The sequence below is a fragment of the Chenopodium quinoa genome, unplaced genomic scaffold, assembly GCF_001683475.1.
Source record: "Chenopodium quinoa cultivar QQ74 unplaced genomic scaffold, ASM168347v1, whole genome shotgun sequence".
Classification (NCBI taxonomy): domain Eukaryota; kingdom Viridiplantae; phylum Streptophyta; class Magnoliopsida; order Caryophyllales; family Amaranthaceae; genus Chenopodium; species Chenopodium quinoa.
In genome coordinates this window covers 5,291,556-5,315,896 of record NW_018744502.1, presented here as the reverse complement: position 1 = coordinate 5,315,896, position 24,341 = coordinate 5,291,556, and the positions used below count along the sequence as shown (strand labels likewise).

The 24,341-nt window shown below is 36.5% G+C and overlaps 2 protein-coding genes across 2 annotated transcripts; one reads left to right on the top strand and one right to left on the bottom strand.

The window, feature by feature from the left end:
- The first annotated feature begins 2,343 nt into the window (after positions 1-2,343).
- Positions 2,344-7,762, top strand: LOC110698033 (adagio protein 3-like). The gene is made up of 2 exons (XM_021875439.1): positions 2,344-2,806; positions 5,576-7,762. The coding sequence occupies exons 1-2, from the start codon at positions 2,487-2,489 to the stop codon at positions 7,155-7,157; spliced, it is 1,902 nt and encodes a 633-aa protein (XP_021731131.1). The 5' UTR covers positions 2,344-2,486; the 3' UTR covers positions 7,158-7,762.
- A 61-nt stretch (positions 7,763-7,823) lies between these two features.
- Positions 7,824-11,450, bottom strand: LOC110698034 (protein DETOXIFICATION 14-like). Its single transcript, XM_021875440.1, has 7 exons — positions 10,746-11,450; positions 9,854-10,398; positions 9,644-9,730; positions 9,357-9,413; positions 9,023-9,261; positions 8,651-8,856; positions 7,824-8,537 (listed from the first exon to the last, which is right to left on the bottom strand). The coding sequence occupies exons 1-7, from the start codon at positions 10,983-10,985 to the stop codon at positions 8,472-8,474; spliced, it is 1,440 nt and encodes a 479-aa protein (XP_021731132.1). The 5' UTR covers positions 10,986-11,450; the 3' UTR covers positions 7,824-8,471.
- Between the last annotated feature and the right edge of the window lie 12,891 nt (positions 11,451-24,341).

Here is a 24,341-nt window from a genome sequence, read left to right as displayed (position 1 = left end):
TCGAAAAATAAAATGATGTCCATATGACAAATTGCAGATAATGATAGATTATTAGATTGCGGCTTTGTTAAGGGGCAAAAGTGCAATCTCCCTTTATTCATATTCACAAGTCTCGTTCTATTTTAGGGCACCGTCCCATTTTTGCTAATTCATAAATATCTTCCTTCCGATGACGTGGACTTTGTTGCGTGGCTCATCAGGAGATTAGATATTTTCTCTCAAAATATCCTTTTTTACACGTGGTTGTCACTACACACACCGTGGACTGCTTATTTCCCACTTTACCCTCTACCTTTGCTTTTAATTACTCTTTTAACTATGTAGTCTATGTTCCTTCAAATATCTAACCTTTTTAACTTGTGATATTAAAAAAAAAAAAAAAAAAAAAATCTAAATACGAAGTACAATTCTACAAGTGCTTGATTATTATGATTTACGAGCAGGTTATTCATTATCACATTATAATTTATAACACTTTTTTTTTTTTTCTTACAGTGTTATACTATTTTTTTTTTCTCAAGTTCTATTCTATTTTTGTTATTTCTTTCCTCTCACATTACTTAATTTTCAACAAAATATTAACTTTACTATCTTTTCTTATAATTTTTTAATATCCCAATTATCAATTTTCTACCTTTTATATTCAACTTCACCTAAACCTATGTCCCGACTCCCGAGCAAAGTATACCACTTAAAAAAAAAATAAAAATAAATGCTTTTTAAGAAATAATGAATAATATATCATATATGCGACAATTAAATTCTAATTAATAAAACAAAAGATAAAAATAGTATCTATTGCGATATTGTAGGCAAATGACCCATGCATGTCACATGCTACAAATACAATCCATCAATCATCCATGTTGCTTAAATGTTAAGGTTAAGAACCACATGCGCAAAAATCATGAGTATCAATTATCATACAATGCAAAAGAAGAACCTATATATGACTTGAAATAAGTGATTGGTGTTAATTGGGCTTATAATAATAATCATAGTAGTATTTAACTTCAATTAAAAAAATGAAGATTATTGATCCATTCTTCCCAAAATCATAAAAAAGAGTTGAACACAATAAATAAGAAAATGTAGAATTTAATTTTGAACAAGCTAAAGAGAGGTTTAAATTCAATTCAATTCTCACCTATGGAATTAGCCAAACCACATGGGAGGTAGGTTGTTACTTGTTAGCATACACATACCAAGTTGTTAGAGGATGTGTAAAATGTCTAGACAATCTACCAACTTGTAGGTTTCATTTTGATACATCCATCCTTTATTTTTTAGCTCCGTATAGAGGTAATGTCACTTTATTAATTTATGGTTGAAAAAAAAACGATGAGAGTGAAAAGTGGTTGAGGTGGTCTGTGGTTGTGAGAATAAAGTTGTGTTCCTATATATTCAAAAATAGAATGGGGCAAAAATTAAAAGAACGGATTAAAAAGGAAAATGTGCCAAAAAACAAGTGACGGAGGGAGTATATATGAAGTATTTTGATAGTATACACCGTGAGACCGTGAGTTAGTATATCAATGGTTTACTATAATCATTAGAGATCACGTAGCATGTTAATCTTTTTCAAATTTTAGATATTACTTTTTGTAAAAGTAAATTTTAATCAATGAAGATATGTTGATCTGGGAGCAACACTTAGACCTAAAAACTTAGTGTGTGGTTCCTACATGCGTTTGTACCGTGCCTCGTATAGACGTTTTGCGGAAAGAACATATTATACAAATGTAAAGAACATACAGCTATAGTGAAAAGAACATACTATTAAAATGTAATGAACATATACCTAATGTAAAAAAAAATATTTGCACCAAAAAAAAGTGAAAAGAACATATGTCCATGTTATTTGATTGTCAGTGTAATGTTCTTTTATTTGTTATATAATGTTAATTGATAATTGTGAAATGTTCTTTGAATTTTGTGTTTAAATTATGATGGGTATATATTAATAATGTTCATTACATAATATTACCATGTTCTTTAGATATTAAAAAAAAACATAAAAATTGATTGTTCTTTACAAAACAACTTGTTCTTTACAAAACAGCCGTATGTTATTTACAAAACAGTACATGTTCTTTCCGCATTTTTTGTCTGTACCAAGCAAAATATAGGCGGCTGTACCTTAAAATTTTCACTAAAAATTAGTGTTACTAGAGCACACCCTACCTACAAGGGTCGAAGTAAAATTAAAATGACCAAATAGATCCTAAATAGAACTGGAGCACACCCTACCTAAAAATTATGCTAAATCAAAGAAAAAACTGTTGTTAGGCATTGTTGTAAATATCTCACCAAAGGAGGTCATTTCCACCAACACATTTGTCAACAATATCATATACTCTAGTAAAAGATACAACTACAACTCCAAAAAAGACCATCACTTCTCTTCTCCATACCCACCTAGAGAGAGAAACACAAATAATCCTTATTTTTAGAGAGAGAAACACAACATACAACACACAAACAAGATGCATAATCATCTAACTTCCATGGCTATGTTGGAAGACTCAGATAAACAACCACAATCACCCAATAATCGCTCTGCAAAAAAACCCAGAAAATTTACCCAGAAAATCAAACAACAAGATGATGAAGAAGATGAAGATGAAGATGAAGATGAAGATGATGAAGATTATTTGTATAATAACTATTATTATTTTACACCACCAACACCATCTTCAATTGTTGTGTGTGATGCGCTTGAATTTGAATTTCCTATCATTTATGTTAATACTACCTTCGAGATCTTTACTGGCTATCGTGCTAATGAAGTTCTTGGCCACAATTGGTGAGTCTTTTTTTTTTCGCTTTTATGTTATACTTTTTTGCACTAGTTATTAGTCTTGTTTGACCATATAATTATTATAGTCACGTGGGTGGGATCTTATTAGTTTCCTCTTATAAAATACTTTCACAATATCAACTTCCTATAATTTTTACTCTTACACAATTATAGATTTTTAACATATAAAATATGTTTTGAGATGTGTAATTTCATTGTTGTTTTAATATTATTAGAACGGAAGAAGTATACTCTTAATTTCGTTAGTGGATTTTAAATTTCTTTGATTTATTTTATGGGATAGTTATGAATTTAATTTTTAAATTAATGTATTAGCTGGTGGTTATTTAATTGCATGATTTATTTAGTTGGTGTTTGATTTAATTGTTTGTTGTAATGTGCGCTGTGTATTATGCTGAAATTAGTGTTTTATGCTTCAAATGGAAGTATTTTAAATATGAAAAATGCAGGGGAAGATATGTCTTTTTTTTTTTTTTTTAAAATTTTATTATTATTACTAGCTTAAGTACCGTCGATTTTTTTAACCTGAATTACAATGTTAATTTTTAACAATAATTTGAAAAAAAAAACCGAATGTTTTCAATTGAAACAAAATAACTTGAATTTGTTTTTTTTTTAAAAAAAAAACTTAAATATTATATGTATATTGATGTCAAAAGTTATTTATCATTGTTAAACGTTTTTATTTAATGATCATAGGTTTTATATAAGAATGAAAATTTATGTTAATTACTATCCGTACAATGTACTTATAAACCCCATCCGTACCGGCACAATGTTTATACAAATTTAATTGACTTTTTTCCCTTTTTTTTTGGCGATAGTTAAATCAATTTTTATTTATTACATTGTTATTATAAATTAATCAATAAACATACTAAGCTAAGTGTGTAATGATCAATTTTAATAAACATATACTTCCTCTTGTTTGACCGTATAATATGATTTATATGTTAAGCAAAATATTGTCACGTGGGATCTTCTTAGATTTGTCTCATAAAATACTTTCACAATATCACTTTTTACTGTTTTACAATTATAGATATTTAACATATAAAATGTGGTTTGGGATGCGTAATCTCATTCTTGTTATAATATTATTGGAATGGGGGAATTACTAAGCTAAGTGTCAATCCCGGTTGGAGCAAAAAAACTTTCAAAGAAAATATACATAGTTGAGTGATAGTATATTCTAATATATTACCTTATACTTAGTATATGTTTATATGAAAGATATGTTAAAATATTTTTGTTGGATACAATATAGAATATACTTCGTATATAATTGCCTAAAAAAAAAAAACATATGACGATTTGGCAAAAAAAAAAATAAAGAAAGGAAAGTTAAAGAAGTGGGAAATTTTTTAACCAGATTTCGCCTTAAGTATATAGTTATTGATTATGCCTTTTCAATGAGAATATAAATGTGATCTAAGTTTTACAAGTATTAATTTGCCATTCAGCTAAGCCAAGTTTGGATCGGTAAAATTAGTTATTGCTAGTAAAATAAGTTATAATCCGAAAAAAAAAAATAAAAAAATTATTGTATTACAAATAGTAACTAGTAACTTTATACGAAGTATAATAAAATTCAGTTATGTGAAAATCACTATAAGACCCTATTCACTTTACCTTAAAAAATAATATTTAGTAAAAATAATTTCAATTTTATAAAGATAAGTTAAGTTTATTAAGAATAATTTAAGTTCAATAAACAAAATTTTTAATCAGTAAAAGTTGAGTAGCTTTAAATAACAAATGTAATAGAGAATCAGTTAAAATAAGTAAAAATAATTTCAGTTTAATAAAAATAATTTAAGTTCAGCAAAAATAGGTGAAGAGATCAGGGCCTAACATTAGTGATTAGGCAACTAGCTTAGGTTAAGGTCTTTGGTATAGGATTAAATTCCTTCACGGAGTACATCATAGCTCTTGTGGCTCTCTTTACGAAAAATAAAATAAAATTTGATGGTCTAGATAGTGATTAAAAGAGTATTCTCTTTTATCTCAAGCTAGAAGATTTTCTCCCTGAAATGAATTACTTTGTATATTGCTAGAAAGTGAAATTATTTTTTGTAGTAATTACATTTATTATATTAGGATTAACAAATGCTCTGCTTTTGACTTGTTTGATCATGTGAACTTAAATCAAGGACACAGTTACTTGATGGCATGCTTTCCTTCATGTGAATGCTTTGGCTCATTCCTTTCACCATAAATTAAGAAAAGGGAGGTGTTTTATCAGATTATTCTGAACGGTTGTCGTTTCATACAAAACAAATCTGCCCAGTTTGGTGAAATCTTCTATGCTAGCAATGCTTGGAGTCCTTACCTAAGTACTGGTGGCTTCCTGTTTATTAAATGCTTTGATAACTAAGTCAAGTTAAAACAATATATTTTGTTGCAGGCAATTCAACATTGTCTTTAAATCTGAAGATGTTATGAAATATGTAATTACAACATCATTTGTGGGTATGAAATTACAAAGAATTAGCTTAATTATGTAAAGACCATTTTGTTGCTGCAAGGCTTGCAACTGCTTATTAAAGTTGGATGTCAATATGTCATTCTCATTCTTGCTCTGTTAACCTTTTGCGTACTTTATCTGTTATATATTCTGTATGTATTGCGTTGCTTGTCCACAGCTCCATGCAGTTTATTACCATTCTTTTGCTCTTTTTTTTCCCTATCGGTATGATGTTCTTGCCCAAAGTTACTAGAGATTGCACTGACTCCTAGTGCAACTATTTCCAGTCGTTTCTTACAGTACAGGGACCCTCATGCTCAAAGAAGGCATCCTCTGGTGGACCCTGTTGTCGTTTCTGAGATGAGAAGATGTCTTGAAGATGGTGTAGAGTTCCAAGGGGAGCTTCTCAATTTCAGAAAAGATGGCACTCCCCTGGTTAACAGGCTGAGGCTTCAACCAATATATGATGATGATGGAACTGTCACACATGTCATAGGCATTCAGATTTTCTCCGAAGCAAAGATAAACCTTAACCATGTATCTTATCCAGTTTTCAAACAGACGTATGACCAGAAATTCAAGTGCGTAAATGAGTATTCCACAAAGGTTGAAGAAACCTGCGGTATTCTCCAACTTTCCGATGAGGTCTTGGCTTATAACATATTATCACGCTTGACTCCAAGAGATGTAGCTTCAATTGGGTCTGTTTGTAAAAGGATATATCAGCTGACAAAAAACGAGCATGTCAGAAAGATGGTTTGTCAAAATCTATGGGGTAGAGAAGTGACATATAATTTGGAGCGAATGACGAAAAACTTGGGGTGGGTTCGACTGGCAAGGGAACTCACCACTCTGGAGGCAGTTTCTTGGAGGAAGTTTACTGTAGGGGGATCAGTTGAGCCTTCGCGCTGTAATTTTAGTGCATGTGCCGCTGGAAATCGTCTTGTTCTCTTTGGTGGTGAGGGTGTTGGAATGCAGCCTATGGATGACACTTTTGTACTCAACCTTGACTCTGAGCATCCAGAGTGGCGCCGTGTGAGTGTCAAGTCCTCACCTCCTGGACGATGGGGTCACACACTCTCGTGCCTTAATGGGTCCTGGCTTGTTGTATTTGGAGGGTGCGGGAGGCAAGGATTGCTCAATGATGTCTTCATCCTTGACCTAGATGCCAAGCAGCCAACTTGGACTGAAATCTCTGGTGGGACTCCCCCAGTACGTCGGTCCTGGCATAGTTCTTGTACTTTAGATGGGTCCAAGTTGGTTGTATCCGGGGGATGCACAGATTCTGGGGTGCTCCTTAGCGACACATACTTGCTCGACCTCACTACAGATAGGCCGGTTTGGACGGAGATTCCTACTTCCTGGGCCCCACCTTCGAGGCTCGGTCACTCACTTTCCGTTTATGGGAAAAAAAAATTATTCATGTTTGGGGGACTGGTGAAAAGTGGGCAGTTGAGGCTACGGTCTGGTGAGGCCTATACCATTGACATAGAGAGCGAAAACCCTCGATGGAGGCAATTAGAGTGTGGTGCACTGGCCGGTACGGGAAGCCAAGGAGCGGTGCTTCCTCCTCCAAGACTTGATCATGTAGCTGTGAGCATGCCATGTGGTAGGATCATTATATTTGGAGGTTCGATTGCTAACTTGCATTCTCCTTCTCAGCTTTTTCTGTTGGATCCATCGGAGGAAAAACCGTCATGGAGGACTCTTAATGTTCCTGGGCAGGCGCCTAAGTTTGCATGGGGTCATAGTACATGCGTTGTTGGTGGGACTCGAGTCTTGGTACTAGGTGGGCATACAGGTGAGGAATGGATACTGAATGAGTTGCATGAACTGTGTTTGGCCAGCAAGCATGACTCTGATCTCTGAAACTTTTCATCATGCTGCTTCCCTCTACAGTTATGCCGTGAGGGTTTATTTTATGCTGGGAAGCAGTTATCCTTTGTATTTATAGTCTGAAATTTCTATTGTGTGTTACATTCCAATTGCAGTTGCTGTTGTAGTAATGCACGAAAATTTTGTTGTATCATTGTATATTAGCACCACAATCTTTATCCTTGTAGTTTCCTGAATTTGATTTGATTGGCATCCTTGTGTTGGGCCTTTTCAGTATTCTGTGTGGTTTAATACCGATTATGAGGCTGGAGTGTATAGATGCTTTTGCACAAAGGAGCTCAAGATGTTATATTGTGTATTGGTGGCAGTAGTGACTCGGTTGATCTGGGTGCTGTGGCCAGATCAGGGACTGGTACTTGTGTCGAAGTAGCTTTGGTACAGCTAGCTCAGTGCAAATCTTTTGCCACCGTCTTTAAAGTTTCGAGTCAGTATGTTCTTAGCCACAGTTTTCTTTTCTTCTTTTCTCTGTTTCAGTTGAGCTAGTCATAATCGAGAATCACACATTTTGAGCACATTAGAATTGTATGCTACATATATCTATATTCAAGTGAAGGAGAACCTAAGGTTTCTGTTTGTCAGGCTATATAATATTTTTGTGTTATTTTGTTTGAAATCTTTGTATGTTTTTTGACAACGGTGGCAATAGAAGAGCAATGGTTTGTAATTATTTGACTTGATTTTATTTATTTATTGTCATTATTCAAACTGAACAGATTATATATACCATAAAGGTGGGTAATTGAGTAATTCTCTAATTATATGATTGGAATTTTGATTATTTATGTCCAATATAGTTGGACTATGAGGCTCATTTACTAAAGTTAGCTACCTGATTATTGAATGAAGAATTTGATTATTGAAGCCTTAGATAATCGGTTAAAGATGGGTGTGTAATTTTCACTCTACATACAATATGTTTGGATAGAGAGAAATGGAGGGAAAGGAAGAGAAGAGAAAAGGAGGGATACACCTTCCTTTGGTTGGATATCTAATGCATGTTGGGAAGGCGAGATAATGAGAAAGATTCATATAAGGTGCCCATTAAAATTGTCACTGTAACTCTATTTGTTTGGAAGTTTTGGGACTTCTCTCAGCTAAAACTTGCATTCAAAACTACATTGCAAAAATATTTTGATTCAAAACTTACATTCAAAACTACATTCAATTGAGGTTTATTTTTATTGAACATATTGATTAGTCCCATACAAACAACTATATCAGGCTGTAGTCAATGAGGCTGAGGCAGTAAAACAACACTTGATCTCAAAATTTGGTGGTTCTTCATCATCATTGAGTGTTGCTAGTTCTCAGTTCACCATTACCTACAGCTGCCCTCTCTCTTGCTTTGATAGCCTGCAAACATTTTTGACTGTTTCAGCTCACTGACAAGCACATTGTGAATACAAAAAAAAAAAAAAAAAAAAAAAAAAAAAAGGAGAACATTGCAAAAGAATTTAAGGTTAGACCTGTTTTTGCCAGTTTGTAAGAGCGGCAATTGTGATCAGCAGTATCGATTGCAAGATTGACCCTACTAAAATACCAATCCATAGACCCTTTGCATTCAAATGGCGAACAAAAGCGAGCACTATTGCTACTGGGATTCCGACTATGTAAAATGCTCCCAGGTTCACATATGCTCCTATACGCTGCCATCCACTTCCTTTTGCAACTCCTGCATTGTGTTTTTGCATTTTAGAATTTAGTATCAGTCAGTTTTGCTAGCTACATCTAAGTAATCATGTATATTAGGCTTTTAGTACAGGAAAGTTTAACCTCTAAAATAAATAACACATTTATGATTAGCCATATGAAACAATATTGAGCTTTTGTAAACTCACCAGATAGGACCATCTGTAGGCCATCAGTGATGATGGAAAGGCAAAGGAAGGGGGCCAATGTTGCAACATAACTCACAACTTGTTCGGTATGACTGTAAGCGTATCCCACTATATGTCGAATACAAAACAGAATCACACCCGCTACAAAGGTCTCTATTACAACTGCACTTGTTACAACCCAGGCAGATAACCTTGCAGCTTCTGCGTTTCCTGCACCTAGCTCATTTGCCACTCTTATGCTGCAAAAATGTCATTATAAACTTCTAGCAATTATGTTGGATGCATTGTGAAGATATGAATAGCGAAAGAGTTGTTATGAGGGCAAGAGAATTACCCTACTGAAACACCTAATCCGACTGGAACTGTGAAAAGTAATGTTGATATGTTGAGACTGTCAATAGAGATAATAGTACTCCCTTGGTTCGAAAAAGATTGTCCACTTTGCAAATTGTGACGTGAGTCACAGTTTACGAAATGGATAATTTCTTTCGAATGGAGAGAGCAACCACGAAGTTAAGTTAGATGTACTACGGAGTATAAAAAATGTACTGCAATAGTCAGCAATTTGGACTAGTCTGCTACTGAAAGCACAATCATATGTACTATAAAACATTGACATACCATATGGAAAGCACTGATGTCTCGAGTTGTGGATTGGGAAGGCGACCTGAAAGCAACACCACAGCTTCAAAACCCCACCACTTGAGGCTAGTGTTGGCGTTCGTTAACATATTACATGACATGAGCGTATGGCAGATAGAAATCTATCAAGGAGAACATTTCAAGAAATTTACCAACATAACTTGAGAACTATAGGATAAGGAAATTTACCAAATCATTAAAGCAGCAGGGAAGCCAAACCGAAGAAAAAGCCAGATATTGTAGAAAGCTTCTTTGGAGAAGTGTGTACGAGTTTTCTCACAAATAGAAGAACACTTGATGTAAATCCCAAGAAACAGAACGTTGAGCCAACCGCAAAGACTAAGAGAGAAGGCAACTGATTGAATTCCATAATTCAATTTATACACAGAAATCCAGCATGATAAAGTGGTTATACCAAGAACAACTGCAAAATTCATTAGCAGAGGGATAACAAGACTTTGGCATTGTAAAAATCTAACCAAGGGATCGTAGAAAGCGCTTGCTACGAGTCCTGGGATTAGCCAAACTGCAAATTTTTGTGCTTCAACTGAGATTTGATGATCTTGCCCTATTAGAATCAGTACTTTGTCCATGAAAATCCATAATAGGATTATAGGAATGCAAATAAAAAGCAGAGATATTATTGCACTGTAAATGTATGTTCCAATTTTTTTGTATTGTTTTGCTCCATATGCTTGCCCACATAATGTATCCAACCCACCACATAGTCCAATCTGCCAATCAATTATAGAATGCAAGATTAAATCACATATTATCAACTTAATCAACGCTATTAATTGATGACACTAATTGTGCTCGGCGTGACCATAGTGATTTAAGGAGATGACTTGTTATATTGTTGAGAAGTGACTTTTATATCGTGTCAGGGCACCTTTCATTCATCAAAGGGTGACTTAGTGACTTGCATTATTATATTGTTTAGGTATGACTTTTTATATATCTAGGAGAGACTTGTTGCAGAAAACTCCAAACAATATATGAATACTACAAGTACATACTCATTTAGTTTTGTGTTAGTTTTTAAAAGTATAAGAAAATGAAGAAGAGGGTTACAACTTACAAAAAGACTAAAGCCGGAGATGTTGGTAACAGAGAGGGCAATAGAAACACTAGCCAAAGGAAGTTCCCCAAGATGTCCAACAATCATCAACGCCACGACTTGCACCATATATTGGAGTATTGCCACTGTTATCATCGGTGCTGCAAGCAGACTCACCTTCTTTACCTCTTTAATCAATCTTTTCCATGTGAAATGATTACTAGCTTCATCGATCCCTGGATCTGATGTTCCTGACTCCATTATAATCCTGTGCAAATTTTAAAGAGTTTTTTTTTTTTTTTTTTTTTTTTTTTTCAGCTCCGAAAAGTATAATTACTGCCTTCACTGGATACAGAACTTGAAATTTTTAAAAGATGAGTCTGAATACAAAAAGTGTATACACTGAGAGACATATAACACATTAAATCCGAATAATGGACATATTGACCAAAACTACTTTCATTAGCTCAATCGCATAGCAAAATAGCTAGCTAGTAATTAAAATCTCTAGTCTCTACAACCCAATATGTAAAATATGAAAAGCAGAACCATAAAACACGAAAGTATATTAAATAGACTAAAACTAAAATGTTACCTTAGAAGCCCGACAGATTGAAAAAGAAGAAGAAGCAAAGAGAATATGTGTACAAATGTACTCTATTCGTTATATTTAATGTGATTATGTGAATCAATTTTGTTGTGATTCTGACATCTAAATATGGCATAGGTGTGGTAATGGCCTCTTTAAGAGATTTGAAAGATTGTCAAAGTACACTTGAAAATACAATTATTGTCAATGTCTTTTGTTTATTTCTTGGGTGAATCTATTATTTTATTTAATCTCTACAGCTACTCCGTATAGCTTAATTATAGCTGCTTAAGAGTATTAAAAAATGCACAAATTTTATACGTAGCTGGCCACACCGTGTGGTCTGGATTACTCAAGTTACTCGGTCAGAGGTTACTTGAAAGATTCGGTCAAGGGTTACTCGGTCAAGGGTTACTTGAGGGGTTCGGTCAGGGGTTAGTTGAGAGGTTACTCGGTTAGGGGTTACTCAAGGGTTTACTCGGTAAGGGGTTACTAAAGGGTTTACTCGATTGGTCAGGGGTTACTCGAGGGGTTCGGTTAGGGGTTACTTGAGGGGTTACTCGGTCAGGAGTAAATCGAGTAACCCCAGCCACACAGAAAAATCCCCGGGTTATTCGGTCAGGGGTTTTTTAAGGGGTTACTCGGCCAGGGATTACTCGAGGGGTTACTCGGTCAGGGTTTACTTGAGGGGTTCGGTTAGGGGTTACTTGAGGGGTTACTCGATTAGGAGTAACTCGAGTAACCCCGGTCTTATGATGTGGCCAACCACACAGTAAAATTGACCTAAAAAATGATGATATAGTATAACAAAGGATATCTTTATTATAAGCCAAGGGGAAGAGAGTGAAAAGTTGGTGTCCAACTTTTGAACTCCCCAAATTACCCCTATTAGTCTAAAAAAATATTCAAATAAATCTGCCAAATCACCCCAATTTCTAAAATTTTAAATCTATATTATTATTATTATTATTATTATTATTATTATTATTATTATTATTATTATGCCACAAGTTTGATTCGAATTTACTCCGTGAAGTTTTTTTTTTTTGTTAAAGGGGTAGAAAAGCTAGATTAAGGATGCTCCGAATGAGCTAAGTTAAAATTATTACATACTATAGAGATAGGAGTTAATACCCCACGCAGGGGGGTTCAGTACAAGAGCTACTAGCAAAAGAATTGGCAGCCAAATTCCATAAGATATCATGCCCACCAAGCTCCAGACCACTTTGGAACTTTGATGTGCTAGAAGATGGGTTTGCACCACCTGCTACCTATTTAGACACCAAATTCTCTTCTTCACCTCAATTCCTTTTCTAAGAAGGAAACTATTTTGATTTAGGGAGATCAAAGAGTTCAGCGAGGGTCTTAGTCTGTGCACCAGAATCTTAGTCGTCACAATTTTACAAGTAGTGGTATAGTGGCTAATAGGTCTGAACTGATTAATAACCTGGGGGAGCCCACCTTAGAGATCAGACTAAGGATTGTTTAACTATAATATTTCTTTATTATGGTTATGTAGACATCTAAAAATATCTCCCAAAACTAAACCCGATAATGAACAATCTTTTACCGTCATTATTGGTCGGGTCGAGTATTTAATCTCGGGAGTGCTTAAAATCCTTTTTCAATCAAACATAGTTTACAAATCAGTCCACATTTTCAGTCCTAGTATTTAGTCAAGCATTGTCCAATCTCCATTTCAGTCCAAACCATTTTAACCCATTTCATTTTATTTATTAATTGAGCCCAATTAATTAATATTATAAAACCCTAAACCTAAAATGAGCCCGAAATAGCTGAAACGGCGCCCAATTGTCATGTGCTTTTGAAAAAAATAAGATAAAAATGAATTTAAAAGAATCTTCCAGAAACAAAATTGCCGCGCTACGGCACGGCAGTTTTTGTCGTGCCACGACAATCCTGTTTACTCGGTTTTATCTTTTTACGCATTTTGATTTTAAAAAATGATAGAATTAGGTACCCAACCGCGTCACGGCAAACTTTGCCGTGCCACAGTGTATATTTCTTCTGCCGTGAACGGTTTACAAGTTTCTTAAAAACTTTTTGGCGGCTCTATACTTTATTTGTCCCTCATCGTTGTCCCTAATCGTATATGTCAATTTCCACTTCCTATGATTGCCAAGCATATTCACACATGCTTAAGTAGACGCGCTTCGAATGACGCCTACAATTTGGCGATTCCACTGGTTATTTATCGATTTGAGTGATAGATATTTAATTGAGATGAGTGGATGAGACTTAAAAGATTCTTTAATCGTATTCCTGTGATTAATTTGGCATTTTTGCATATGCATTGACGTTTTAACGTCGTATTTAGATTCGCCTCGTAGGAAAAATTGAATAACCTGATTGCGATGGAAGAAACAAAGGCATTGTTATGTTTTTATTAGTACCGCGCAACGGCAGAATTGTCGTGGCACGGCACAGAGCACCGTGGTACGACACAAAGCACCGCGACACGGAAATCTGTACCTCTCTGCCGTGGCACGGTACTGCTAAAAACACTCCAGTGGTTCTGCTTTTTTCTTGTTATTAGCTTCCTTCGATTTTTTTCTTCTGAAAACCGTATGTGCTCTACATACGTTTCAGCCCTGGGGAATTAAAGCTCTATCAACCCGAAAACGTTCATGATAATAAAGGTTCATTCGAGTTCTTAAATCCACCTAAACCATGGAGTTGAGTTTGATTTCATCACAAACTTGCGGAGCCGCCTGTTGGCATACACCCTCAAGGGAGGCTACCTTGCTAACGCGTCCAAACTCTTAACCATGGTACCCTTTTGACATCCAAGTAAACTTGACCATAGTGGAACATAGAACTTGACCTTAGGTTGTGAACTTCATTGCATCATTGTGACTACGTGCCCTACGTGTGCATACTTGATTGTTTTTATCCTAACCTTAACGATCGTTCTTTGTCCATGATGTTGGTTAACTTTTTTTGATTTATGACTAACGAATGCCAACGGACCGTACTCACTTAGTAAATCAGTGCAAACACTAAAATTGACAAAAAAACTAGAATTGAGTACCGCGCCATGGCAAAAATGCCGTGCCATGACAATCGGTACTGCACCACAGTACAACTGTCGTGGCGACAACAATACTGATTGTCATGCCATGACAGTTGTACCGTGGCACGATACCCAGGGGAAGAGCAGTTAGTCAAGTTTTGGTCTTCCGTGCTATTTTGGTCCTCGTGTTAGTCATTTTTATACTGTCTACATGTCAAGCCACACGATCATACCACGAGTCTTATAACATCACTTAATCACTCACGAGTCAAGTATAGTCCACACACTTTATTTTTGACTTGAGTCGTGCACTATGCCGTTTATGATCGTATAATAGGTTCATGCATGCGTCCTCTTTTCCGTCATAAAAAAAATGAGTGGAGTTTTTTCTCACCTGTTTTCAAAATTCTATCTTTCCCTCTTTTAAGCAGTGAGTCAAACCATTAAGTAAATTTGTTTTATTTCACAGTACTTGGTCAAGGAACAAGGAAAGATAAGTACATCTCGGTGCGCTACCACAACAACCTCTTAAATCTAAGAGGTGTCTAAGGAAACCTCCATCGTCTCCATAAAGGCCATCACCATCACCTCCAGTTCACTTTTATTTCACTCCAATGGCTAGCAAGGAAGATATCGAGCAAATCAACAAGTCTATTGTTGTACTCACTTCTATGTTGGAAGGCCTTACTACTAAGGTCACCACCATGGAACAAAACAATGCTACTCTTGCATCAGTTGAGAAGCTGAAAGATAAGGTGAGCAAAATCACTGATGAGTTTACCTACGTGGAACAACCTTCCTTCCACTACTTTGGCGGTGAAGGACAAACTTCTTGAAAAGTTCTCCACTTCTAACATACCAAAGTTTAAACCCACTGACAATCCGATGTTCCATTTGAAGGCTTTTTCTGCAACCATGGCTCTCAAAGGAATAGAGGTGGCACTCTTCCCTACAGTGTTTCCTCTTTCTTTAGAGCATGCTTGACAACAGTGGTTCTATTCTCTAGATGCCAAGTACACTGCAACTTGGGAAGATGTCACTGAGAGTTTCATGAATCATTACAAATGCAATATTCAAACCACGACTTCCGAACGTGAACTCTCGATCCTTAAGTAGAAAGAAAATGAAGGGTTCACTGCCTATCTGAATAGGTGGAGAGAAACAACTGCGCAAATGGTTGAGCCACCAAAGGGAAAGGAGATGGTTCGTCTTTTTATCCAAAATTTGACTCACAAGTACAATCAACATCTCAAATTTCTGCAATTGAACACTTTCGAAGCTGTATACGATATTGACATTTTTATTGAGGACGAGCTAATAAAGACTGCTGGTAGTAGTAATAATAATAACACTTGGAAAAATAAGTAGAACGACCTTAATGTTTGGGCCTAGTCCATGTCCTAAGCCCAATCACCTAAAATGACAAAAATACCCCTTCATGATCCAGCCCACCATTAATCATTACAAAGTACTGATTTACCCTTAATTTGTCCACTCAAGTACAAGTTTGCCAATTGAAGAGTACATCTATAAATAGCTCATCATTCATTAATGATGGGGACTCTTTCTAATTCTCTCTCTACTTTCTCTCACTAGAAAGTATTCTATCTCTCTATTTTCTCTCTTAAAGTACAATTTGCTGACTTAAGTATCGGTTGGGATTTTCCGGGTCACACCCCGGGGCAGCTAACCTTCTCTTTCTTGCAAGTCGAGCCTTCAGACATCAAGGTTGAGCTCTCGGACATACCCTTGCAAGGCGGAGCTAAAGGACAATTGGACATAGATTCTAGGATATCTTGATATACCCGAAATACCCTAACACGCTTAGTGAAAGGAAAAGTGTCCTTCAAATAAGTGTATTATTCCGATAGAGGGTTTAGATTCAATTACGGAGTTAATTATTTAGTGAAGTCAAGTGATTGAAAAGTCGGGCTAGAGGCCATCTCCGATCGGTGAGATTAATTATTTAATCTCACAGCTTCTTTTTAACTAAACCCAACGGATCACACCCAAGCGTGCAACCGAACTAAGGCGACGAATTAAGCCAAAGGTCTTAATACGTCAAACAAGAGGATACATGTTTTGACGCCAGATTCCATAACAAGACGTACAAATAAGTCAAACAACAATAAGTCAAAGTGCGTAGCCCTAGCCTTTCATTGGCCTAGCCACGCGAGGGCTAGGCTAGCATGGACTACCGCAAGGCAAGCACTGGCCGCAAGCCTAGCTTGATGCGCGCACGCACTAGCTGGGGCTGCTGGCCGAGTGCATGCCACAAGCCTAGCAAGCCGCTTACGCAGACTGGCTGGGGTGCTTGTCGAGTGCGGGCTATGCTAGCACGTTAGCAAGCTAGTAGCGCTAGCAAGCTTGCTGGGCCATGCTAGCTGCTGCTAGTGCTAACACGTAAGGCCTACTATCTTGCGCACAACAGCTCGCAAGTGTGCGAGGCTTGCTGGCGAGGCGAGTAGCAGCGTGGGCCTTGCTAGCCAGCCCAGTCGAGAGCACAAGGCTGCAAGCGAGGCAGGCCTTGCTGCCTAAGGCAGCCGCCAGCTAGGCCACATCTTATTGGTGGGTTTGGTGGCTTGGGGAGCAAGGAGGCAAGTGGTCCTCCCTTGTGGTCCTCACCTAACCGTCCCATGTGATTGTCACTTGTTGTTTGATTATTTGTTTTGTGCATTTTAATTTATTTTAGAATTAAATTAAATGTAATTATTTCTCAACTTTGCAAAAGTCCCACATTGATGAAATATCAAGGGGATGGAGATGCTTATCCTACGAATATCCAAGGCTTACCTTGGGAATAAATTGCAAGAGTTGAACTCTATAAAAGGCATCTCCATTGAGAAAACCTTATAAAGAGATCCTTTTGTTAGTAGTGTTAATAATACCCTAGCCGGTAATATTGACAAAAGTTTGGGCGCGCGGGTGGACCTCGTAGGAAGAGTCGCATTTGAGGCTCTAACTCCATTCGTGGGTTCATGTTCATGCTAGGTGGAAAATACGCTTCAAGGGTTTGAACGTCTTTTTTCCTCCTCCTCCTATCTCTCTTTCTCCCTATTATGTTTTTATTGTTTTATTAATTATATGCAGGTTTTAGTTTAGTTGCTTTAATTTATGCATGGGTCCTTGGGAGGGTTTCGGTTCCGCGCGGTGTTCATACACCGTAAAACCCCAACAACGGTATCACGAGTCTCGTACATTTAATTTTGCGACTAAAATTAATTAAGGTGATTTAAAATAGATTTAAAAATTTGGATTAGCTACCTAATTAGATTATGATCTCGGTTTTATTAGATAAAATCGTGTTATTGCTAATTTATGACTAAAAACCTAGATTTTGACTCAAAAATAGTGATTTTTGGGTGAAATTGATGCTCTAAATCAACCTTTAACCATATAGTGGTTAAGAAATGGCTTCTAGAGGCCAAAATCTGCCCTGAAATGTGTTTTTAGAAGGATTTTTCGTTTAGAACGAGAAAATTTTTAATCTTTAAATCTTGATTAAGCATTGCATATAATTAGTGGATTATATGATTGATTATGACATTAATCTACTGCAATTATATTCCTTATTAAGCATGTTTTGAAATGATTTGGTTTCTTAATTTGGATTGCTCTAATTTTGCATAAAATTGGAAATTGTTCATTCGACAATTAGATTGTTTAAAATGAATGAGTTTATGTTCAAATATGATTTAGAACCCATAAAATAGTCAAAGATTGAATCTTTTATGGTTTAATTGATTGAATCTTTACTTGCTAAAATCCAAATGAACACACTTTGAGTTTTAATCATTTTGGAAGTTGATTAAATCATGAATGTTCATTTATGCTTGAATATTATTCTTCATTGGAAGGTTGAAATATTCAAATATGCATGAGTATTTGTTGGAGAAATTATTTTCATTGGATGATTAATTAATTTATTCAACTAGTTTTGTCAAACTCATAATTAATTTTAATCTTTGGATGAATTAATTATGAGATAAGCCCTTAATTTTTCGTGCATCAAGTTAACCTAAAATTATTAAAGAATAGTTCTTGGAATAATTTTAGTTCATGCACTAAACTTGGATTAATTGAGTTAGAATTGATATTAATTTAACATTGCTCAAATGATAATTCTTAAAATTCAATTTGGAATTAATTAAAATCACACAAGCAAATTGGATTAAAATCCCAAAGCACACCAAAAATTTTAAAGCTAGGAGCCTCAAGCACCATGCTCGGTCGCGAGCAGCCCGCATTAATGATGCTGCCGAGCCAGGTGTGTGGGTATGTGCGGGAATGTGTGCGCTAGAAGGTGCGAAGGGATGCGGTGCGGCAAGCAGTAGCTCACAAGCACTGCGAGGCAGCGCCTAGACTACAAGGGCAGGGCTGCTAGGCAGCGTACTGTGCGAGCACTAACAAGCGCAGCAGCACACTACCAGCACCAGCAGCATGCAAGCATGCGAAGCATGCTGCGAGGCTGCTAGTGTTAGTAGGTGCTTCGATGTGTTGCAAGCTGTGTGTGCCAGCACCCGCACGCAAGTTTTGCTAGGGTGCCTAGTAGCCCCTAGCCCTTTGGCCTGGGAGCTAAGCACTTGGCTCGGTTTTGCGGTTTTGCAATTTTGTTTAAAACGAGGCTAGGCTTTGGTTTTTCACGTATTTGCATATTTTAGATAAAATAACTCGATTGACTTAATTAAAATTAATTGGATTAATTTAATTAAGTTGGATGTGGAATTTAGTGGGAGCTTCATTAATCGGTTTTGAGCTCGTTAAGCTTTAATTATGCTTTATCGTTATTGCATTAGTTCACATAATTGGATAAACACTTGACTAGTTTAATTAGGAATGTTAATCGGATTAACGACTTAAGTTAGTAACTAGTGCGCCCCCTTTGATGCAAGTTATGTATTATTGCTTGTATTGTTTGTAAGAATTGCATGGGACATTCACTTTAGAAGTGAATGGGTGAATGGAATATTATAAATGTTCTTATGCAGGTTTTTACAAAAGTGACTAGTATGGCCCGAATAGGATAGATTATACGGACTGCGTTCCATTACGTATTTTTGTAAATCTAAATACAGACTGCGTGCCGTTAAGTATTTTGTACTTAGTTAATTTAGATTACTCCTAGTATCTAGTTCTTGCATGCTTGATGGTGAAATCACGAAAGACGGCGTTTCTTTAAAGATGGAGCCTAAAGGTGCCAAGATGACCTTGAAGATTGAAGATTGGATGCTTCAAGATATCTTTCAGGGGTCATGCTAGTTCACTATGCATTTCAGATATGTCGATTTATATTGCTTATATATATATATCTTGATATTTAGATGCATGTTTAGGATTTCAATGTTGAATGATTAGTTAAGTTCACTTAAATCAAACCAACATAGAAACCCTAAGTCCCTATAAAATTGAGTTAAAGAAATTGCCATTCCAAAATGAAACTTAACGAAACTTTGAGAGTAGGTAATGGGCTATGCCAAAGCAATGAATTACCACTTTCTTAGAGAAGTAAGGTATACTAGGTATACGCGTTAGTTTTGGTTAAACTCAACAATATCAGTAAGGAGTCCTTAGATATTGTGGCAAACGAGATAAGTGTCAAGAATGCGTTGGATGCGACGACTTATCAAATCAAGAATAGTTTAGAACTATTAGCAATTGGATTGCTTACCTTAAAATAATAAATGTTAAGACAAGCCAAAGCATGCTTAATCACTTATTGATTTTTGGGATCTTGGAATCATTTTATTCTCGCCTAAATGGGACAAACTTATAAATGTGTGAATAAAACGTCAATAAGATTGAATGTTGCAAGTATGCTTTAAATTTCAAACTTATTGGTTTTTGAATGGTTATTCATTGCAAATTATTTTCATTTGTAGTAGAATGTTTGCAACAAACACCAACAACAACCAGTTTTCTCTCCGCTCAATTCTCGACAAGGAGAAATTAAGCGGAACCAACTTTCTCTATTGGCAAAGGAATTTGAGGATTGTTCTTATGCAAGAACAAAAGGAATATGTCCTTGATGAGGAAATGCCTGACACTCCAAATGAGGAGGTCATATAGGCTGCCTTAAACCGGTGGATTGCTGCCAACTGGGATGTCGAATGCATTATGCTAGCCTCATTGTCTCCGGATCTTCAAAAGACATTTTTTTTTTGAGAAGGAGACCGCTTTTGAGACCATATCTAAACTTCAGAATATGTTTTAAGAGAAGGATAGGACTGAAAGGTTTGAGACCCATCGAATGCATTATGCTAGCCTCATTGTCTCCGGATCTTCAAAAGACATTTTTTTTTGAGAAGGAGACCGCTTTTGAGACCATATCTAAACTTCAGAATATGTTTTAAGAGCAGGATAGGACTGAAAGGTTTGAGACCCATCGACAAATCCTTGAGAGCAAGCTCAAGAAAGGAGAGCCCGTCAGCCCTCATGTGTTCAAAATGATTGGATTATTCGAGAACATGGAGAAGCTTGATGCGGGATACTCGAACGAGATGGAAATTGACATTATTCTCCACTCGCTGCATAAGGGTTATGATCAGTTCAAGATGAACTATAACATGCACAACATGGAGAAAACCCTTACGGAGTTTCACGGAATGCTGAAGCAGGCCGGGAAAACGCTCAAAGATGAGGGGAAGCATGACATGCTTATGGTAAAAAAAGGGCAAGCCATTTTAGCGATCAGGCAAGAAGAAGGGCTATAAGAGGAAGGGTAAGAAGACCTTTCTGCCTAAGCCAAAAGTTACCAAAGGCGACAAGCAAAAGAAGGTAGCCTTTTCTCCGTCTAACACCGAATGCTTCTATTGCAAGAAGAAGGGGCATTGGAAACGGGACTGCCTCAAGCTCAAGGAGGATAAGAAGAACGACACCGTTGCTTCTAGATTAGGTATATGTGTTATATACCTTAACTTTGCAAGCAATTCTTCATGGGTATTAGATACCGGATGTGGCTCACACCTTTGTTCCAATTCTCAGGGACTAAGGAAAAGTAGAAAGCTAGCGAAAGGAAAAGTAGAACTTTAGGTAGGCAATGGAGCAAGGATTGCAGCCGTATCTGTAGGAAAACTTAGTTTATCTTTGCCCTCGGGGCTTGTTTTAGAACTGGATGAATGTTATCATGTTCCAAACATTACCAGAAACATTATTTCAATTTCGGCGTTGGACGCCAAGGGTTTTGAATTTCGGATAAGATAATAATTTGTTTGTTTTATCTTGATAATGTTTTATATGGTACAACATATTCAGAAAATGATTTTTATGTGCTTTCATTAGATAAACAGGTTTACAATGTTGACAATACCGCCACAAGGGTTAAGACCAATGGGTCGAATTCAACTTACTTGTGGCATTGTCATTTAGGCCATATAAACATCAAACGCATCAAGAAACTTCTTGATGAAGGTATTCTTGATTCATTTGACTTAGATTCATTTGAAAACTGCGAAGGATGTTTACTTGTTAAAATGATAAAGCAACCCTTGTTCAAGTTTGGAGAAAGGGCAAGTGACTTATTTCGTCTCTTACACACGGATGTATGTGGACCAATGAGCACAACCGCAAGGAATGTTTATTGCTCTTTTATCACATTCACGGAGGACTATAGTAGAATGGTTATATATACCTAACATCGCACAAATCTGAATCCTTTAAAAAGTTCAAAGAATTTTAGAGTGAAGTGGAAAATCAGCTTACCAAGAAAATTAAAGCCCTTCAATTGGATCAAGGAGGCGAGTATTTGAGCTATGAATTTAATGATCATATGAAAGAACATGGTATTCTCTCATAATTGACACCTCCCAGAATTCCACAATGGAACAGAGTGTCCGAGAGGAGGAAACGAACTCTGTTAGACATGGTTCGATCCATGATGGGTCTTGCCGATCTTCCTATTTCTTTTTGGGGACATGCACTTCAAATTGCTTCACTAACACTGAACCGCGCTCCGTCAAAAGCTGTCGAAAAGACTCAATATGAATTATGGACGAAGAAACCTCCGCGGTTGTCATTTCTTAAGATTTGGGTTCAGAATCAATTACATTGTTAATTATTCAGTGAAGTCAAGTGATCGGAAAGTCGGGCCAGAGGCCATTTCCGATCAGTGAGATTAATTATATTAATCTCACAACTTTCCTTTTAACTGAACCCAACGGGTCACATCTTAGCGTGCAACAGAACTAAGGCGACGAATTAACCCAAAGGTCTTTAAACATCAAACAAGAGGACACGTGTTCCGACGTCGGATTCCGAGCTTAGAGCGTCGAAGCCAAACGTCAAACGTCGAGTTAAATTCTAGGAATTAACGAGACGTACAAATAAGTCAAACAACAATAAATAAGTCAAAGTGCGTAGCCTTAGCCTCGCATTGGCTTAGCCATTTGAGGGCTAGGTTAGCATGGACTACTGCAAGGCAAGCACTGGCTGCAAGCCTAGCTTGATGCGCGCACGCACTAGCTAGGGCTGCTGGCCGAGTGCATGCCACAAGCCTAGCAAGCCACTTACGCGGGCTGGTTGGGGTGCTGGCAGAGTGCGGGCTACGCTAGCAAGGCCAATGATAGACGGTCACACACCTAACAAAATTAACCTAACAAGACCACAACTATGTAGATAGGCAAGTAAGGATCGAATCGCAAGAGACTGTTGGTTTGACTAATTAAACAGACTCAAATAAATACTAAGCAAGTAACAACTATAATAGTGAGAACTAATAACTAAAGAGCTAAATAAAGCGATTAAATCTAGTAATATAATAAATCAAATGCTAAAAACATCTAAGATCAAGCATCACCACGAATACAATTAATGCAATAGTCGTTCTACCCTTAACATATAATTCAATTGATTCAGGAGGAAAAGTAATCCCTAAATGGTACCAATGGTCTCTCCCGAGTTATCAATGGCTTCTCTAATCACAAGCAAGCCTACTTCCGTGGAATAATGTAAATTACAGACTTTGAGAACAGTACTCTAACTTCCTAATCTTCCACTCAACTACTCCTGTGATGAACTTCAAATCCTTAATTGATTTATTCAAACCCGTTAAAACCCAACTCCCGTTGCAATTGAAACAATGGATTAATAACAATACTAATTATCCCTAATCTAGTATTGGCATGAGCACAATCAATTAAGCAAATCAATTGCAGTTATCATTAAAGAAATTAAAGAATTAAATCATGTATTAACCATATTCGGGTTCCGCTAGATCTTGGAATAAAGAATCTACTCACCCATGGTCATGATTTCAAGAATGATATTCAATAACGAAAACATAATTAACAATAATAAAATAAGAGAATTGAGAGAAGAAATCAATTTTTGGAATTAATTATGAAATCTTGAACCTTGAAGGCAAAACCCTAGGAAAATAATGTAAAAGAACGTAATACCAAAAAACTCTATATTAATATATGTAAAGGTGATAGATAAAAGACTATCTAAAATCTATTTATATCCTAGCATAAAACTAGGTATTTCTATCCTAATATGAGACCTAGACGCTGCTTAAATAGGCTGCCACAGGTGGGTTGTGGCACGGAGAAAACCGCCACAACCAGGCTGTGGAGCGGGCTGTCTTCGCTTCTCCTTTGCTCCAATAATAGACGCCTACAACCAGGTTGTGGCCAACAGGTAACACGCCACAACCAGGCTGTGGAGTAAGCTGCTAGGATGCTTTAGAATGCTGGAAACACTCCATATAAAGAAATATCTCGCGATCAAAACGAATTCCACGAAAATTGAGCCTTATTCCTACAAAAACAAAAACAAACAAACCAAGAAGAGCAATATTGAAATAGGAAGAATAATAACTCAAAATGATTAGGAGAATGAAGAAAACACAATAAAACATGACCATATAAATTGCATATAAATTGTGTATAATACCGTGTTATCAAATTCCCCCACGTGTATAATATTGTAAGAGTAGGAAAATTGGGTTGCCTCCCAAAGGCGCTTGTTTATAAGGTCTTAAGATTGACCTCCTTTTTGC

Bases quoted from the DNA above. Each gene is read 5' to 3' on its own strand.
- LOC110698033 (XM_021875439.1), top strand. From the start codon at position 2,487: ATGCATAATCATCTAACTTCCATGGCTATGTTGGAAGACTCAGATAAA. The intron at 2,807-5,575 runs GTGAGTCTTTTT...AACTATTTCCAG, and splicing joins GAAGTTCTTGGCCACAATTG to TCGTTTCTTACAGTACAGGG.
- LOC110698034 (XM_021875440.1), bottom strand. From the start codon at position 10,985: ATGGAGTCAGGAACATCAGATCCAGGGATCGATGAAGCTAGTAATCAT. The intron at 9,262-9,356 runs GTAATTCTCTTG...ACATTTTTGCAG, and splicing joins GGATTAGGTGTTTCAGTAGG to CATAAGAGTGGCAAATGAGC. The intron at 8,857-9,022 runs GTGAGTTTACAA...AACACAATGCAG, and splicing joins CCTACAGATGGTCCTATCTG to GAGTTGCAAAAGGAAGTGGA.